The sequence below is a fragment of the Pygocentrus nattereri genome, chromosome 23 (assembly GCF_015220715.1).
Source record: "Pygocentrus nattereri isolate fPygNat1 chromosome 23, fPygNat1.pri, whole genome shotgun sequence".
Classification (NCBI taxonomy): domain Eukaryota; kingdom Metazoa; phylum Chordata; class Actinopteri; order Characiformes; family Serrasalmidae; genus Pygocentrus; species Pygocentrus nattereri.
In genome coordinates, this window is record NC_051233.1 from 29,145,780 (window position 1) to 29,165,474 (window position 19,695).

The 19,695-nt window shown below is 42.3% G+C and overlaps 3 protein-coding genes and 1 long non-coding RNA gene across 4 annotated transcripts; 2 read left to right on the plus strand and 2 right to left on the minus strand.

The window, feature by feature from the left end:
- The first annotated feature begins 1,293 nt into the window (after positions 1-1,293).
- Positions 1,294-3,483, plus strand: LOC108437032 (cysteine-rich motor neuron 1 protein-like). Its single transcript, XM_017713856.1, has 3 exons — positions 1,294-1,600; positions 2,512-2,535; positions 2,979-3,483. Exons 1-3 carry the CDS (start codon positions 1,324-1,326, stop codon positions 3,029-3,031), a joined length of 354 nt encoding a protein of 117 aa, XP_017569345.1. The 5' UTR covers positions 1,294-1,323; the 3' UTR covers positions 3,032-3,483.
- Positions 3,484-5,918: 2,435 nt separating this feature from the next.
- On the plus strand, positions 5,919-8,962 carry LOC108437031. The gene is made up of 4 exons (XR_005129522.1): positions 5,919-6,276; positions 7,172-7,183; positions 8,014-8,070; positions 8,403-8,962. It is a non-coding gene; the product is annotated as an uncharacterized LOC108437031 (long non-coding RNA).
- A 929-nt stretch (positions 8,963-9,891) lies between these two features.
- h3f3c (H3 histone, family 3C) lies at positions 9,892-15,608 on the minus strand. The gene is made up of 4 exons (XM_017713880.2): positions 15,473-15,608; positions 13,209-13,350; positions 12,743-12,896; positions 9,892-11,695 (listed from the first exon to the last, which is right to left on the minus strand). The coding sequence occupies exons 2-4, from the start codon at positions 13,334-13,336 to the stop codon at positions 11,567-11,569; spliced, it is 411 nt and encodes a 136-aa protein (XP_017569369.1). The 5' UTR covers positions 13,337-13,350; positions 15,473-15,608; the 3' UTR covers positions 9,892-11,566.
- On the minus strand, positions 15,546-18,054 carry LOC119262285 (basic proline-rich protein-like). Its single transcript, XM_037533706.1, has 2 exons — positions 18,007-18,054; positions 15,546-17,579 (listed from the first exon to the last, which is right to left on the minus strand). The coding sequence occupies exons 1-2, from the start codon at positions 18,052-18,054 to the stop codon at positions 15,546-15,548; spliced, it is 2,082 nt and encodes a 693-aa protein (XP_037389603.1).
- Positions 18,055-19,695: the final 1,641 nt, after the last annotated feature.

Here is a 19,695-nt window from a genome sequence, read left to right on the forward strand (position 1 = left end):
GAGACATTATCGTCTAAGTAACAATGGTTTTTACTTGAGTGTGTAAGTTATTATAAGCTTTTGTAAATAAGTGCATATGTAATGCTTTTTGATGTAATGGTGTAGAATCTTTCAAGGCTGAACTGCAGATACTCTAAGAATGGATTTCCCCCCACAGTAAACAGTAAAATGTACAGTGAAGGAGAAACACTAGTCCCGGCAATACAAGTACAGGCAAGGTGCAATAATGTAACACAGCGCCTGGCATGCTACACATCCTTGCTAAAACATTAGCTGCATGTAGTTTGCACATGACAGGAATCTTCACTGGAGTAAAGAAGTAAACAGTTTTTGCTTCAGTGAAATAATGACTAAAATGAAATGAATTTTTGCAAATGAAAAATATATGATGGAATCAAAAGCATATTTTTAAGCTTAGAGAACAAGCGTTCATTAATTTATATACCACTTTTCAAGTCAGGCTTCAAAGTGCTTCAGAACAGAAAGATAAAGAATAATTTCTCAAATGAAAGTAACGAGCCTGTACCCGCTCTGTTACATGCACTGAGAAATTTAGTTCTGAATCCAAAATGATGCCCACATTTGAAACACAATGAAGTATCCCTGCGGCTAGTGGACCAACCTCCTTCTTTAAGTTGCTAGTGACATTTTGAGGGCCCAGAACCTTTCAGAAAGACTTTCTGATCTACTGAAATCATTCCTCTTTACAGAGAGATAAAGCTGTGTATCGTTGGTATAAAAACAATATCTTAAAATTTCCCAAGGGGAGCATTTAAATGGAAACAAAATAGGACCAAGGATGGACATTTGTGGGACCCCACATGAAAGATCAGCAGATGACAAACAAATATTGGCATTAGACAGATAAGCCCTGATGTTCGGATTTGTAAAGATGTTTCTGTGAGAAATATTGGATCTGAGCTGCAACTTAAGTACACATACAAAAATAAATACAAGGTCTATCACAAATGTTAATAACTATGCATTTAAGGATCTATCTATCTATCTATCTATCTATCTATCTATCTATCTATCTATCTATCTATCTATCTATCTATCTCTCTCTCTCTCTCTCTCTCTCTCTCTCTCTATATATATATATATATATATATATATATATATATATATATATATGAATGGATGGAATTCGATGAAATGAATGGAAAGAGTTAATACCCACCTCTACAAGTAAGCCTTGTCTTGGAAACATCCAGGCACAGTAAGAGGCAGAGTTTCAGGTGTGGCCACATAGCTGAACTAAAACGTCACAGTGAGCAGAAAAGGAACCTGGCAGTTACTCGTTCAGTTTACTGAGCCTTCACAATGTCCTCCCTGAAACTCATGCTCATCTCTCAGACTCTGCTGCAGCTGCTGCTGGAGAACAGCTGGGCGCTCTCATGCTTACCCTGTGGTAGTATTAAATGCCAGGAGCTGGTGTGTCCTGGTGAGAAAGTGTTGGCACCCTGTGGCTGCTGCTACGAGTGTGCCAAACAGAAGAAAGAGAGCTGCGGAGGCCCGTTCGGCTTGGTAGGGCAGTGTGACCTGGGGCTAAAGTGTGTGACCATACCACACGGCATGGGCCAACCAGGAGTGTGTGAAGGTCTGTATGAGTATTTGTTTAATCTCTACAACTCTGACGAGACAGTGGCTCGTCCAGACTTCAGTTCCTCACTCTCATAACTTAGGCATTAGTTTTATATATTTACAGCATAATTCGTTGTTTTTAATGGTCAATAAGCATAAAAAAGGTGAATCCTACAGATACCTAAAATACTCTGCTTCATCAAATCTTCAGAATGTAAACAGGGCCATTCAGAGTGCTTTAGTGTGGCATGAGAAACTTATCGAGTCACAATTGTTCACAGTGGCGGTGATGGGAACCAGACGTCTGAAGAGTTTAATGAAAGCTCCTTCACAGAAAGTTATAACAAGAAATGTCCTGATTCCTGGACACTGATAAGTATGATTTATGATAGTTTTGAGCTGGTTTTGCCTAAAATGCCTAAAACATGCTGTGAGGTAAAATAGTTGCCAAAGAAAACATGTTTTTTTTTAAGATTTATGAGTATTTTACCATCATCAACATTACATATGAACACTCAGAAGACACGTTGTAGGCTCACTGCTGGTTTTGCCTAGAAAATAAAACGGCTATATTTGTGTCCTAGTCATGATGATCCCTGGTTCCTTTCACCACCGCTGTAAAGAAAGCCCATTTCACACCAGACCACTGGTATAAATGACTCTGTATACATTCTAATGGTTTCATTATACAGACATTCTGAACAGTTCTTGGAATTTCAATAATGAAATGATCAGAAGTAGAAACATACGAACAGGAATGGAAGAGGTGAACTAACACTTAATGCCCCATATTCACAAAGTTAATAAGGACGTGGCAGGACGTTCAATACATTGTGCAATAACGGTTTTCTCTTTTTTGTATTTTTTGGGTCTTGTTCTTCAAATGTGCCTATCATGCCGATTTCTTCATCCGGATTACACATACAGAAAAACAACTGACGGATGACAACGGTGAGTGTGATAGTGCAGATATGTCTGATAGTCTACATAAGGCCTTGTTGGCCTTGTTGCAACGAATAAACAAACAAACAAACAAACAAAGCTAAAAGTAAAAAATAATGCTGTAAAGAAATTATTTATGTATGTATTTATTCAACAATTGTTTAAGTATGTATGTATTTATTTACTTATAGATTTACCTATTTCTATATTTCTATGGATATATATACCGATCAGGCCTTGTTCCTTGTTTCTAAGCTCCTTATCTATTTTATCAGCACCACTTACCAAACTGCTGCTTCAAAGCAGCCAAAAGAACCAACTGGCACCAGAATAGAAAAACTGCTTTGTCTTATTTGCTCATGTTTTAGCACGTTTATCACAGAAAAGACGCAATAATCCTGAATTCATTTAATCAGAATGTGCTTACTGTGTGTGAACTGTGTGTTGTAAAGAGTTTATGGTGTGGCTGAAGACCAAGCTGATGCGCAGAGGAGGAAACCCATGACATGAGGAGAGCTGGCACAATGGGAAGAAGATGAAGAGGAGTTAGATTGTTACTGAAGCTTCTCTCCACATGAGCGCTTGTCCTTCTATTGGTCAATAGTCCACTGTAGATCTTCTGTAGGTCAGACCTTGTCTAGCATCTAACTACATACCCAATGAATGTACCTGGACTTTGAGTTGAAATCACAGAAATTCAGCCCAAGTCTTAATGAACTTGCAGCAAAGAAACGATGCGAAGTGTTTAATTCAAGCAAATATTTTTCTTTCTTTCTTTTTTTAAATTTTATTTATGAAAAATGCATTCTAAAAAATGGCTGCTATAGAGCAAACCACAAGTTGTCAGTCATGGTATGTCCACTAAAATACTTTATATTTCCAATTCACTCGTCTGCCTTCACACGCATATGATCTTGAGTGACATCCCATTCTTAATCCATATGGGTTAATATGATGTCGGCCCACCCTTTGCAGCTATAACAGCTTCAACTCTTCTGGGAAGGCTTTCCACAAGGGTTAGGAGTGTGTTTATGGGAATGTTTGACCGTTCTTCCAGAAGCGCATTCGTGAGGTCAGATACTGATGTTGGATGAGAAGGTCTGGCTCTGTCTCCGCTCTAATTCATCCCAAAGGTGTTCTATAGGGTTGAGATCAGGACTCTGTGCAGGCCAGTCAAGTTCTTCCACACCAAACTCGCTCATCCACGTCTTTATGGACCTGCTTTGTGCACTGGTGCGCAGTCCTGTTGGAACAGGAAGGGGCCGTCCCCAAACTGTTCCCACAAAGTTGGAAGCATGAAATTGTCCAAGACCTCTTGGTGCTGAAGCATTAAGAGTTCCTTTCACTGGAACTAAGGGGCCGAGCCCAACTCCTGAAAAACAACCCCACACCATAATCCCCCCTCCATCAAACTTGGCAGTCAGACAAGTATCGTTCTCCAGGCAACCACCAAACCCAGACTCGCCCATCGGATAGCCAGATGGAAAAGCGTGATTGGTCACACCAGAGAACACGTCTCCACTGCTCTAGAGTCCAGTGGCGGCGCTTTACACCACTGCACTCCACGCTTTGCATTGCGCTTGGTGATGTAAGGCTTGGATGCAGCTGCTCAGCCATGGAAACCCATTCCATGAAGCTCTCTACGCTGTTCTTGAGCTGATCTGAAGGCCACATGATGTTTGGAGGTCTGTAGTGATTGACTCTGCAAAAAGTTGGCGACCTCTGCGCACTATGCCCCTCAGCATCTGCTGACCCCGCCCTATCATTTTATGTGGCTGACCACTTCGTGACTGAGTTGCTGTCGTTCCCAATCGCTTCCACTTTGTTATAATCCCACTGACAGTTGACTGTAGAATATTCAGTAGTGAGGAAATTTCATGACTGGACTTGTTGCACAGGTGGCGTCCGATCACGGTACCACGCTGGAATTCACTGAGCTCCTGAGAGCGACCCATTCTTTCACTAACGTCTGTAGAAGCAGTCTGCAGGCCTAGGGGCTTGGTTTTATACACCTGTGGCCATGGAAGTGATTGGAACACCTGAATTCAATGATTTGGGTGGGTGAGTGAAAACCTTTGGCAATATAGTGTATATAATTTAATCCATTTGTATTCTTTTTTTCACAATTACCTAAGAGCAAAGCAGGTAAAAGCATCCTGTTTGTGTCCTACAAGTTTTTTATCGTCGCACATGCAAACTCACAAGCGGGAAAACTTCAGAAACTAATTCCATGTAGATGGCGACTGGCAGCATCGTTTCCAGGACACATATTTGAGTTTAACATGAAAAGTATCTGGAATAACTGCAAATAAAACATAACATCAAAACATTTCACTGAGTTTGACTTTTTAAAAAATATGTCACTTACCAAACTAAAAGGACAATGTGTCTGAAGTTTGGGTCTCTTCTTTTGAGACTCCACATATCTTATAAGTGGAGACCATGCTGATTATCATTTCCACCATTTCTAAGCCTGATAATTCAAATGTACTGCTGCCGTTCTCACTGCAGGTTTGTTTTGAGGAGTTCTGTGGTTTTTCTGTTTCCTGTTTTTCTCTCACTTAAGAAAACAAGGAATGCTTTTTTAGACAATTGGCTGAAAGGCCTATCAATCATAATTCTGCAAAAAAGGTCAATTGCGTTAAGACCTGGAGAAGGCCATAGGGTAAAGCAATCAGACTTGCACTCTTTTCCTGGGGTCTGGTGGCCTCGTTATGCTTTCGGGTGCAATTTGCTTGTATGTTTTTGGTCCAGTTGTCCGTTTAGAAGAAAGGTGGCTGCAAATCAAAACAAAGTTATTCTGACCTTTTCAGAATCACCTTTATCCTGTGATGAAACACTTCTATTATGAGAACAGTGGTCTTGGCCAGATTGCAATGCCCAGCATTACATGATTGAAAGTCAAGCTTTATTGCCAAGATATCATCACAACCAGGTGTTCCCCTGGAGCCATGGAGCTTCATTTAACCCCTTAACATCACAGGCTTTACATACTGTTACATGCTACAGCTTATTATTCGGTGATTACAGGGACATCATTGCAAGATGTTCTTATGTTATAGAAGTGTGTAATAAAATGTTGGTGCACTGGTGGGCTCTGGCCGTCAACACGAAACAGCAGCAGACAAGAAAATAAGCTGAAAACAGTAGATAAAAAATACAAAAAAACAACAACATTAATATGTTTGTCACATCTCACAAGTAAGTCATTGGTTTTCTAGGATAACACATATTTCACTCCTTCGAAGTGTTTACGACTTTAAACATCTGCTCAGGGCTGATACGTAAGTGGACAAGTCAGGACGAGTTGAGACAGACCACAGAAGTCTCAGAGCATCTTGCGTGTGGGTTGGCTGCTTTCTAGAGGGGTGGAGTTTGACGTAAACTCTGAAAAGAAGCTGAACAGACATCCTTCAGTCATTCCCCAGGTTTAGTTTCAGGGATCAAGGGTGCTGTACAGGCTGCTGCTGGACTCCAAGATGTACCTGAGACAGGTGCTGATCTCACAGGTTGTGCTGCTGTTGGTGGTGGAGAGTGGCTGGACTCTGTCCTGTATACCTTGTTACATGGCAAGATGTCCAGAAGTACTGCAGTGTGGAGGGGGGAAAGTGCTGGAGCCGTGCGGATGCTGCTACTAGTGCGCCAAACAGAAGGATGAGATTTGTGCAGGCCCGTTCGACGATTCTGGGACATGTGACGAGGGACTGGAGTGTCTGAGAAGTGGACGCTACAATGAGGGAGTGTGTAGAGGTCTGTACTGGCGGCATCCTCTCTGAATCATGGCCTGTATAATACATCTATACATACAAATATACGGTACTGTGTGAAAGTTTTAGGCATCTAAGCAAATTTTTAAACAATGTACCTCAGCAGTGAGTTTATCACAATATACATTAGAATAAAGTCGTATTCATAATTCAGATAAACAGAAAAACAATAAAAAGTAACAAGAATTTCTTGGGTCCATATTTTCCCTTGACACCTTCACAGCCGCCACACATGTGAAAATGCTTCTGTTTTCCATTCTTTTCTAAGCTTATAAAATGTGAAACATACAGTTTTATAGAATTTTACCAACTTTAAACATGAATTTCAGAATTTTTTAGCATTTGAGCTCCACAAGTTCATGCAAAAGCCTCTGATGAGCAGATCAGGTCCAACCGAGAGTCGTCTGAATACGAGCTTCAGTGGAAAAAACGTAAGGCTAAAAAAATCTGATCTTTTTCAACGAAGGGTCAAGCATCCAAATTAAATTAAAACAATTAGCAAAAAAAAAGAAGTGCAGAATCTTGAATATTTCGTCTTTGTTTTCCTTGTTATTAGGCCTAGTGTTTTTTTCCTTATTCGAAATAAACACAAACCATTTTGTTTTTATTTTTTATGCACATGTAGTTTAATTTCAGTTGACACGATTTTGGGGGGGTTTAGTAGCTTTAGATGAGTTAAATGTCTTCAATGGTTTTAACAGTATGAGTGAGATTCGAGCTGGACTCTACTGTCCTGAGTTAACTCCTATGTTAATTTGTAATGCAGTATAATCACTGGTTCTCTCTTTTTCCTCTTTCTCCTCCAAATGTTTCCTGGTCTTCATTCTTCAAACGTGACCGTCACTCCAATTCCATCATCAACCGGATTCCTTATTCAGAAAAGACTAACGGTAAGTATGTGTGGAGAGGAAAGAAAGAATAACCTGCATTATACAGCAGTATTCCGCTCATCACCTCGGCGCCTGCTTTTCCAGACGATCAGGTGATCCCCATCGCCATCTTTAAGGCCGTTCCATTCCTTTGTCAGCTCGAGGGAAGCGTTGAACCCAATGGAGCCCATGCATTAACACAGATCTTGCTTCTGTGTAGCAGGAGATCTGTCCCAGAAATCTGTGTGATCTGATGCAATTCCCTTTTCAAACAGGACACAAATGGTGAATAAAATATTTCAGAGGAAAGAAATATTCCAAATGTTCATCTTGATCTCAGGTACTCCTTCTAGACGCGTCTACTCTGCTAGCTTGCTAGTTTGCAAGCTAAAGGCTACCCAGATAGCAACAACAAAGATAAGGGCACTAAGGCACAGTTCAAAACGAAATGTTATACCAGGCAATTATTCACCGAATTTATGCACATTATATTTAAACTTCGCAAAACATTTGCATCGCTACGTTTGCATGGCTTGCTAATCATCTCACTGAAGCCAACCTAGCCGAGTCAGTTTCACTAATCCACTTCGCTCTGCCCCCTCCACACCTCCACGTGAGTGACCGCTGGTGTAACATAGGTTGTGAGTCAAAGCCGATGAGGGCAAAAAAGAAAAACCAACGGGAACACTGTGTAGCTTTGGTAGTATGAGTGTAATTGATTTACGTACTGGCGAATTGATCAGAAACCCCTCTCTTGTAGCTCCACCTTTGCTGGTGTACAGACTTCTTCTATCCAACCTTACTAATTTGAAAAAGTAATAAAATGAAAAAAGTTTTTTTTTCTCTCACAGAAACCACCACACTACGTCCTGAGACCACCACACGCGACGTAGGAAAAGCACATCAAGGTAAGTTATTAATTAAAGCACAGCATAGCATGTGGAACTACACTGCTTGTGTTCGCCAACCTCTACTCCTTAACATTTTCGTCTAAATGTCTTTGTGTTTTCATTTTAAAAAATACTACATTTTAGGGATCATTCATCAGAAAAATGTGACGGTATTGTTGGATTTAGTGCCTCTGGATGGGGAGGTTCCTCAGGGCTCTGCTCTGGGATCTGTTTAGTTCTTGACTTTCATGCACAAAATCATATTGAATGAATTTTTTTTCACTTCAAAAGCTGTTTGTGGTCCAACAAAAGCCCAGATTATAGTGTTATGTGATTTTTTTTTTCTGAAGATTTCATTGAGTGGCTGAAATCCAGGAACATACGCATACACTGAGGAGAAGAAGGCGCAGACGATTCGAGTGACACTGAAACTACTCTCCAAATGAACACTTTCTATTATGTCAGCAGTAGCATTCGTGCATGTTTGCTTTATTTTTATTTTTTATGCAGCGGTTAAGATGTGGAGTTGTCGCTACTTTTAATTCCAAATAATTCCATACGTTATAAACCATTCATGCATGTGAATACTTCAAAACACAGAGTATATATAACTCTGGTTGTAAGGGCTGCTTGATGCCTCATGAATATGATATACTGATAAAAATGAAAGTCTAATAAATGTGAAATGGGTCATGTATCCCTGGAGAGGGTGACTGTCTGGACTGGCATGTAGATTAAGATGATCCTTTATGTTTTATTAACCTCATTATATAATAAACTTCAGGGATTATTTTGTATGAATGAGTTTCACTGCATGTCTTCTTGTCCTAAACGTATACATTGTTCCCTTAAGTGTCCATAAATTGGGGCCTGATAACAGTGTGTATGTTTATTAAAAATGCATGGGCAACTGCAGTTTTCTTTATTTTTATGTGCTTTATTTTGTCTTTAATTTTCCAACTTGCACTTCAACACGTACTCTAAATAGCTGCTGCTTAATATTTTGAATGGGAACGGTCAGTGAAGCTCATCAGACAACAGCTACGCTTTACCTACTGCAATGATGAGTTGGCCATCTGCACAGCGAGTATAGATCTCTGCTCAAACAAGCCTTGATTTAAGAGTTCCTCGCATCACAAAATGGGTCTTCAGAACTGATGGAGAATGTGCCATAGATGGTTCTACATAGAACCTCTTTGAACAAGGTTCTTCTACTGTTGTAAGCTTGACATTGTAACGGTAGAAAGCACATTTTCAGTGGTATATAGACCTATCTTACTACACAACGACATAACTTGTAATGATGTCTTTAACTTTTTCATGCTTTTATTCACAAGAAAATCAGGGTTTATTTTATCCAAAAGCAGGAGCTCCTGATGGCCAAACATTTTTTTTGCCACAGTTTGATTGGAAAACTCTTCAAATTTGTGGTTTCACAAGGTCAAAGGCGGCAAAGGTCTGAGATATAAAAAACGGGTATGAACATCAGTGGATTAGAAATCAGCAACACATTTCCAAAAATGCTAGTATATAAAAAAAAGTGTTGCCTTAACATTAATGACTTACTCAAAACTGGACGTTAACTAACAGAAGTGCATTTCAGAGTGAAATCGATTCCGTCCCAAAAAAAAAAAATCTGACTGCAATGTTTACATTTTCTCCAGCAACTGAACTTATTGCTGAGATAAAATCTGCAGGAGTTGATTTTACTGTTTGTAAAACGGAACAAAAATGTGCGTCATTACTTAATTAACCTTATAAAACCACTCATTATGCCGAGTGTGCAGTAAGGGGCTCGCGTCTGTTTGAAAGACAAAATCACAGCCGGGGACAAACACGTTGTGTAACATCTATTTATTACCACCATAGTATGAGAAATTTGGAAAATACAAAGATCAGCTTATTTAGATTTCTGAATAAGAAAAATAAACAGAAACATGAGGTTATACTGTGTATCACAACGAGAGAGCGCGAAAGAGAGAGGAAGAAAAAGGTCTACGCAAAGAGAGTGAACCACTCCGGAAACTAAACGTGACTTTTTTTTTTGCTACAATTCGTGACGAATGCCGATCTGTGGAAGAAAAAAAAAGGGGGGGTTGAGAGAAGAAAGAGACAGAGAGAGAAGAGCGAGAAGGAGGAGGAAGGATGTCAGAGGAACAGATAGAGTGAATGAGAGGCTGGTTTAGAGCGCCCCCCTGTGGCTGCCTGAAGTTTTAACAGGAGGAGCAGGATCGGCAATCACTACGAGGAAAAAAAAAACAAAAAACAAGAAAAACAAAAAACAGGAAAAAAACGCAAATTCAAATTTTCTTTAGTTTTGCTCTTTTTTTTTTATAACAGTGGTAAAACAACTCATGTGTATGCATCATAGAAAAAAAAAGACACCATATCAACAATAATAGTAATCATCAATATTATAACAACTTTTAACCAATAGATGCTGGTTTGCAGTTGAATACGATTCTGCTTTGCTGATCACGTCGCCCACTCACACACATGGGGGGAAATGGACCTGCACGTACACACACACAAATCTGCCAAGAGGTGGACAGACATGGGACATGAGGGGACAGGTAAGGACAGGTGCATGGGGAATGGACAGGTATACAGGGTTGGATGAAGAAAGGTGTGAACGTATCGATGTATAAGTACAGATATGGAGGTACAGGGTATTGGTAAGTAGAGGTCTACAGACACAGGTGAGTAGGTACAGGTGTGAAAGTACAGGTGAGTAAATACAGGTAAGTAGATACGGGTTATTGGTAAGTAGAGGTCTATAGACACAGGAATTAAGGTACAAGTAGGAAGGTACAGGGTCAGCAGGTACAGGTATGAAGGTACAGGTTTAAATACACAGGTACAGAAGTACAGATAAACAGACACCTATAAGTATAGATGAGTAGGTACAGTTATGAAAGTACAAGTACACAGGCAAAGGTAAGTAGGTACAGATGTACAGGTAAGAAGGTTCAGGTGTGCAGATACAGATGTTCAGGTACAGGGTAGGTAAAGGTGGCCTGGGGCAGTTTTAGTAGCACCCTGCTGTGGAAGTTGCCGCTCCCCTTAAGCAGACTAACCCCAGATACCACCCTTCTGACCTCCCTGTGTGTGCACGTGCATGTGCATATGCGTGTATGTAAACGTCTGTGAAAGACCCCAAGCTTAGCAAGGGTGGACCTCGTTTATGCTCCAACTGTGTGTACGTATACATGAGTTCAGCGTGCACGTGCCAGAATGTGTTGCGTGGATGTATGTATATGTATATATATGTGTGTGTGTGTGTGTGTGTGTGTGTGTGTGTGTGTGTGTGTGTGTGGGCGAGTGATCAGCAGCATCTGTTACATGCACATACAGGTACCCTACGCTTCAGTGAGACAGCACTAATAGACTGAAACACATTGGCCTCCCCGTCGCTGATACTCTAAACTCTACCAAGAAAGAGGGAGGAGACGAGTGGAGAGGGGAAAAGAGAGAGAGAATGCGAAAAGAGGGAAAGGAGTAGGAAGAGGAGAGCCTAAGCACGCTCTCCGCGGATACGGCGGGCCAGCTGGATGTCTTTGGGCATGATGGTGACACGCTTGGCATGGATGGCACACAAGTTGGTGTCCTCGAAAAGACCCACCAGGTACGCCTCACTGGCCTCCTACGCACACACACAAATACACGAAAGTTACAATAATTTAAAAAATAACAAGAAAAATCAAATGAAATGGAAGAAAAGGAAAAAAACAAAAAAACACAAGGAAAAAAAACAGAAAATAAACAGCTCAAAAAAATAAATAAAGATAATATAATAACCTGAATAAAATTCATTATAAAGATCACAATAATACTGCAGCGCTCTCATGTGGCTTATAAAATATGTTTAAAACGTGTGTGTGTGTTGCTGCTGTTTGGACAAAACACATCTCTGTTTTTGTCATTTTTTATTTATTTTTTTAATATTATCTGAAAAGGGCAGTTGCCCTTTCTGTTGTGTCAAAAATGAATGGGCCAACAGAAATAGTTCAAAATGTTTTGGGGGGAAAAAATATTTCTCCATCTACTTTTCCATTACTTCCACTGTGTTCTGACAACAGTGATATATACCACAGTGGTACAACACTGTTAAATCCAAAAAAGAATGAATTAAGATTAAATAACTGATATTAAATACCAATTAATGTTACACAAAATAACTAAAAGTCAATAAAAACAGACCAGGGGCAGTAATACAGAATCTTCCTGTCTTTAGCCCCAAAAACAAAAGTGAGAAAAACTGCCAATTTTAGTAAGTATTCAGGAACACCAATAAGCTGCCACAGTTGCATTACTTCACTTGGCAGGTTTTTCTCATCATTAACAGATGCATGTAATGAGGGGACACTGAGGAAACGCTAACATGGTGAACTAAAAGCATTCACTGTCCAGCAGCAGAAACTGCAGCTCAAATCTCAAGTAAGGACACCACTGAGGTTCTCCTAAAGAGAGGGGAGTGTTTAAGAAACGTTCTGCTTCGTACCGTCCTTTTCTTCTCTGGAGTCAAAATCAGATGATGAAGTTAGGAAATATTATTCCGTCACAGCTTCTGACTTAAAACCAGCCCTAACTGAACTCGTCAGAGACTAACCAGATAAGATCTTAGAGTCGCCTCAAAAATAAAAACACGCGGGATTTAAAAGCCACCTCACTCTTTCACTCACAAACCCACCTGCAGAGCTCCGATGGCGGCGCTCTGGAAACGCAGGTCCGTTTTGAAGTCCTGAGCGATCTCTCTGACCAGACGCTGGAACGGCAGCTTGCGGATCAGCAGCTCAGTGGACTTCTGGTATCGACGGATCTCACGCAGAGCCACGGTACCGGGCCTGGACACACAAACAGCATGAATCACATACACAGATGTACATACTACCTGTATGGTGCACAGCATAACACATAAATGTGAAGGATCTTCAACTGCACTGGTTTTGAACTATTAAAATCCATCATATACTTGATAGCAATAGTATTCAGAAAGTATCCACTCATTCAGACATAAGCAATCCACTGTAATTTACTCACACGCATTATATATTTACTGTGCTTTATACCGTAATCTGAGCGTTCTTGTGTGCAGAATACATATTTCTGAGGTTAAACTGCACAGACTGAGCCTGTAAATCTGTTCAGTATGTCACCTGTAGCGATGAGGCTTCTTCACTCCTCCAGTAGAGGGTGCACTCTTGCGGGCAGCTTTGGTGGCCAGCTGCTTGCGAGGAGCTTTACCTCCTGTCGACTTACGGGCAGTTTGCTTAGTACGGGCCATAGTTACTCAGTCACCTGTGGAAAGAGTACAGGGAAAAAATGACTGTGTTAGTTTTCACCAAAATGTTCAGATTTTATATATATCAATATATAAATATACATCAATAAATCTACTACTGTATAGGTTCCGTTACTGAGATGGTCTCTAAAATAATAAAACTCACCCTGACAGCATTTTAAAATAACACCATACATGCACACATTAAATATGAATAAACAACTTTACATCACTCATGTAACCTGTGAAGAGTTTCGTTCCAAAAAGGGGTGAAACCCCAGGCCACATTCACAGCTTTTTTACAGTACAAACACTGTACGGTCTATTTTATGACTGCAACCACCTTTATTAGATAAATCATTAGAAAACATCTGTATTCCTTTCCTAATAGCATTCATTTATTATTGCTGTGCTGTGGTAGGAATGGTAGGAATGCATTTATTTTATTTTTAGATTCATTTGATTATATTTTATTAACTACATGTAAACGTTCGTCTGGGCCCTGCGAGCTCCTGTAACCAAAACCACATTCCTTGTATGTGTAAGAAAACCTGGCCAATAAAGCTCTTCAACCATCCAAAGTTTAACATCCAAAATTGTTTTGAAAAACTGTGCATCCAGTGTTTTGGAGTAAAAGTACCGGGCAAAAGAGTCGAGTGAAAGTGCAGAGTGGAAGTGCGCAGAGTGGAAGTGCGCAGAGTGGAAGTGCGCAGAGTGGAAGTGCGCAGAGTGAAAGTGCGCAGAGTGGAAGTGCAGAGTGAAAGTTTTGGGTGAAGTGTAGAGTGAAAGTGTAGAGTGAAAGTGTAGAGTGAAAGTTTTGGGTGAAGTGTAGAGTGAAAGTTTTGGGTGAAGTGTAGAGTGAAAGTTTTGGGTGAAGTGTAGAGTGAAAGTGTAGAGTGGAAGTGTGCAGAGTGAAGTGCAAAGTGAAAGTGTAGAGTGAAGTGCAGAGTGAAAGTGTAGAGTGAAGTACAAAGTGAAAGTGTTGGGTGAAGTGTAGAGTGAAAGTGTTGGGTGAAGTGTAGAGTGAAAGTGTAGAGTGAAGTGCAGAGTGAAAGTGTTGGGTGAAGTGTAGAGTGAAAGTGTAGAGTGAAGTGCAGAGTGAAAGTTTTGGGTGAAGTGTAGAGTGAAAGTTTTGGGTGAAGTGTAGAGTGAAAGTGTAGAGTGAAGTGCAGAGTGAAAGTGTTGGGTGAAGTGTAGAGTGAAAGTGTAGAGTGAAAGTTTTGGGTGAAGTGTAGAGTGAAAGTTTTGGGTGAAGTGTAGAGTGAAAGTGTAGAGTGAAGTGTAGAGTGAAAAAGTTTTGGGTGAAGTGTAGAGTGAAAGTGAGTGAAAGTGTAGAGTGAAGTGTAGAGTGAAAGTGTTGGGTGAAGTGTAGAGTGAAGTGTAGAGTGAAAGTTTTGGGTGAAGTGTAGAATGAAGTGCAGAGTGAAAGTGTAGAGTGTAGAGTGAAGTGTAACCCTGAGTGACTCGCTCTGCCCCACAGGCTATTTCAGGCAACGTCCTCACGCGAGAGGGAAAGGAAAAAAAAAAAAAAAAAAAAAAAAAACAACAAACGGACCGGAACCAATCAGCGCTCGCCGACAGAGCCTTTCGGCCAACGACGGGGCTGCGCTTAGCGTCGTCGACAGCAACAACCAATGGCTGATCAGGAGCCGAGGACTTCAGCCAATCATAGTCTCCTGCAATCGTCGCGTGGGCGGGACCGCGTCGCCTGGCGCCGCCCTAAACCGCAAGATTATGGCCGCAATTTGAAAAGCAACTGTAGCGGGGAAGAAGCGGAGAGGACGCCAACTTCGCGCTAAAACACGGAAACCGCAATGCGAGGCGGCTCAAAACCAGCCCGGGCGGAGAGCAGACACTCTCGGGCGATGCAGGAGCCGGGCAGCCGGGCTTCCCGCAGCGAATATACGCCGTAAAACCGAAGCGAAGACGCGCGTCGCGGGGCAGAGACTGAAGTGGGTTTTTTCTCCGCGCTGCGAAGCGGAGCAGCTCCGTCCGGTCGGCGCGCGCCTTCAACACGACGACGACCCGGATTTCATTCGCCCTTTTTCTCGCTCGAAAGGCGCCCGTTTCGCCTAAAAGTTCGACAAAGCGGCGAAAAAGTGTTTTAGGGATGAAGCAGCGGGGCGGCGGCGCACTTACCTGCGGCGGATGCGTTTGATTTGGGGCGCTGAAGTGCGAGCAGCTCTGCCTGCCGCTCTCTGTTTACTACCGCTCACACAATGGGAGCTCGGCGGCCAGCGGCAAAATGGCCGCCACGCCAGTCAATCACCGCGGCGCTCCCACAATGCACCTGAATCCCGGGTAAACAAAGCCGGAGAGACTCGCGGCGTTTGGCTCGGATTTCTCCATTAAAACCGCTCTCATTCTCCCCAGGAGCGAGTTTAAAACCGCTCTCATTCTCCCCAGGAGCGGGTTTAAAACCACTCTCATTCTCCCCAGGAGCGAGTTTAAAACCGCTCTCATTCTCCCCAGGAGCGGGTTTAAAACCGCTCTCATTCTCCCCAGGAGCGGGTTTAAAACCACTCTCATTCTCCCCAGGAGCGAGTTTAAAACCGCTCTTATTCTCCCCAGGAGCGGGTTTAAAACCGCTCTTATTCTGCCCAGGAGCGAGTTTAAAACCGCTCTCATTCTCCCCAGGAGCGAGTTTAAAACCGCTCTCATTCTCCTCAGGAGCGAGTTTAAAACCGCTCTTATTCTCCCCAGGAGCGGGTTTAAAACCGCTCTTATTCTCCCCAGGAGCGGGTTTAAAACCGCTCTCATTCTCCCCAGGAGCGAGTTTAAAACCGCTCTCATTCTCCCCAGGAGCGGGTTTAAAACCGCTCTCATTCTCCCCAGGAGCGAGTTTAAAACCGCTCTCATTCTCCCCAGGAGCGGGTTTAAAACCACTCTCATTCTCCCCAGGAGCGAGTTTAAAACCGCTCTTATTCTCCCCAGGAGCGGGTTTAAAACCGCTCTTATTCTGCCCAGGAGCGAGTTTAAAACCGCTCTCATTCTCCTCAGGAGCGAGTTTAAAACCACTCTCATTCTCCCCAGGAGCGAGTTTAAAACCGCTCTTATTCTCCCCAGGAGCGGGTTTAAAACCACTCTCATTCTCCCCAGGAGCGAGTTTAAAACCGCTCTCATTCTCCCCAGGAGCGGGTTTAAAACCACTCTCATTCTCCCCAGGAGCGAGTTTAAAACCGCTCTTATTCTCCCCAGGAGCGGGTTTAAAACCGCTCTTATTCTGCCCAGGAGCGAGTTTAAAACCGCTCTCATTCTCCTCAGGAGCGAGTTTAAAACCACTCTCATTCTCCCCAGGAGCGAGTTTAAAACCGCTCTTATTCTCCCCAGGAGCGGGTTTAAAACCGCTCTTATTCTGCCCAGGAGCGAGTTTAAAACCGCTCTCATTCTCCCCAGGAGCGAGTTTAAAACCGCTCTTATTCTCCCCAGGAGCGGGTTTAAAACCGCTCTTATTCTGCCCAGGAGCGAGTTTAAAACCGCTCTCATTCTCCCCAGGAGCGAGTTTAAAACCGCTCTTATTCTCCCCAGGAGCGAGTTTAAAACCGCTCTTATTCTCCCCAGGAGCGGGTTTAAAACCGCTCTTATTCTCCCCAGGAGCGAGTTTAAAACCGCTCTTATTCTCCCCAGGAGCGGGTTTAAAACCGCTCTTATTCTGCCCAGGAGCGAGTTTAAAACCGCTCTCATTCTCCTCAGGAGCGAGTTTAAAACCGCTCTTATTCTCCCCAGGAGCGAGTTTAAAACCGCTCTTATTCTCCCCAGGAGCGGGTTTAAAACCGCTCTTATTCTCCCCAGGAGCGAGTTTAAAACCGCTCTTATTCTCCCCAGGAGCGGGTTTAAAACCCCTCTTATTCTCCCCAGGAGCGGGTTTAAAACCCCTCTTATTCTCCCCAGGAGCGAGTTTAAAACCGCTCTTATTCTCCCCAGGAGCGGGTTTAAAACCGCTCTCATTCTCCCCAGGAGCGGGTTTAAAACCGCTCTCATTCTCCCCAGGAGCGGGTTTAAAACCGCTCTCATTCTCCCCAGGAGCGGGTTTAAAACCGCTCTCATTCTCCCCAGGAGCGGGTTTAAAACCGCTCTCATTCTCCCCAGGAGCGAGTTTAAAACCGCTCTCATTCTCCCCAGGAGCGAGTTTAAAACCGCTCTCATTCTCCCCAGGAGCGAGTTTAAAACCGCTCTTATTCTCCCCAGGAGCGGGTTTAAAACCCCTCTTATTCTCCCCAGGAGCGAGTTTAAAACCCCTCTTATTCTCCCCAGGAGCGAGCGGGTTTAAAACCGCTCTTATTCTCCCCAGGAGCGAGCGGGTTTAAAACCGCTCTTATTCTCCCCAGGAGCGAGTGAGTTTAAAACCGCTCTTATTCTCCCCAGGAGCGAGTGAGTTTAAAACCGCTCTCATTTTCCCCAGGAGCGAGTTTAAAACCGCTCTCATTTTCCCCAGGAGCGAGTTTAAAACCGCTCTCATTCTCCCCAGGAGCGAGTTTAAAACCGCTCTCATTCTCCCCAGGAGCGAGTTTAAAACCGCTCTCATTCTCCTCAGGAGCGGGTTTAAAACCGCTCTTCTTCTCCCCAGGAGCGAGTTTAAAACCGCTCTTATTCTCCTCAGGAGCGGGTTTAAAACCGCTCTTCTTCTCCTCAGGAGCGAGTTTAAAACCCCCTTTACAGCTGCTTCAGCTAACCGAGTGGCCTTGATGTTCTCTTCTGCTTTTGGTGCTTCTGACGGTCATTTTAGGCGGAATGAATTTATGGTCTTGGATTTACAGATGCAGGCTAAAATTAAACGACCTAGTCAAACACAAACACCTTTACATGTGTTATATATTATATTTGTGATTTAATAATGACAGGATTTTATATATATGGACCATTAGATGAAAATCACATTTACGAACAAATGGAAAAATAAATGCGTGTGTTTTCATTTAATTTTATAAGTTTGAGCTTAAAAATCAGTAAATAAAATGTCTATATTTCTGTTGTAGACATGGCGACCCCTGGTTCCCATCACCAGCGCTGTAAAGGCATCTTTCAGAGTTTGTAAGTTTCTCTACAACGAATCCACATCAAGCCACTCAAGGACAACGTGGTGGAATTCCTCTTTAAACAACAGCATAGCTGATTCCCGGGAGTTTCTAGGTGCCCTTCTCACTGCAGTTATAGCTGAGTGCAAAAGTTATGGCACATTTTATGGTTTAGGTTTTATTTCTTTTTTCCAATACAAACAGAAATCATGCACTAAATTTTGAGCCATGTAGAGACATGAAGAGTATTGTTAACATGTTTGTATAAATAGTCTTCTTCTTTCGGCTGCTCCCTTTAGGGGTCGCCACAGCGGATCATCTGCCTCCATCTTGCCCTCTCCACTGCCTCCTCTACTTTTACACCAACCATCTCCATGTCCACCTTCACTACATCCATAAACCTTCTCTGAGGTCTACCTCTTCTCCTTCTACCCGGCAGCTCCATCTCCAACATTCTTTGCCCAATATATCCACAATTCCTCCTCAACACATGTCCAAACCATCTCAACCTGGCCTCTCTGGCTTTATCTCCAAACTGCTCCACCTTCAGTGTCCCTCTGATCTGCTCACTTCTAATCTTGTCCATCCTTGTCACTCCCAACAAAAAGCTCAGCATCCAGTTTGTTTAAATAGTGAAAATCTATATATAAACATGCTGTTTGACCAGGGATGTTCAAACGTTCAGAAAAAGGTGTACAAACATAGAAACCTATTTAAAGCTTTTCTTCTCCATGTCTGAAGCTGTTTACGCAGTAGGAAGTACAGCAGGTCCGTTGTTGCATGATGGCCATACATGTTGTCAGTTTGTTTCCAAGGAAAAATTACATCAATTTTCTTTGTCATTTCTAATCGTCTTCGTCAACGGCCTCCTGTTTTTCTCCACTTGGATTGTTAAATGTGACGTCTGGACCAGTGTGTCAAATTCCTGTTACCGTGGATCATCACAGACCGATAGGGTCAGCACAGTGAGGTATCAGGTCTCTGATTCGGTCAACGATTGGTTAATTTACCAAATATGGCCTTAAAGGGGAACCAAACCAAATTTTTGAAATTGCGTTTTCAAGAATTGGAATTCCGTTGTTGAGATGGGACTACAACACAAATATGGCCATTTTATATACTAACCAAAACCACCAGTCAACCTACTGAGCTCTGGGTGTTTGCTGATGTTAGTAAAGCAGTGGTAAATTAAATTAAAAACTGTTTTTACTGTGGTTTATTTTGCCTTAGCATGCCGTACATGTAGCTTTTCGCCATTAAAGGATTGTTAACTTGCGTTTCTTCTCTCAGAAGCTATCATAAAACTTTTTCATTTCTTAGAGGTCAGGCAGCAAATTCATAGCTGTG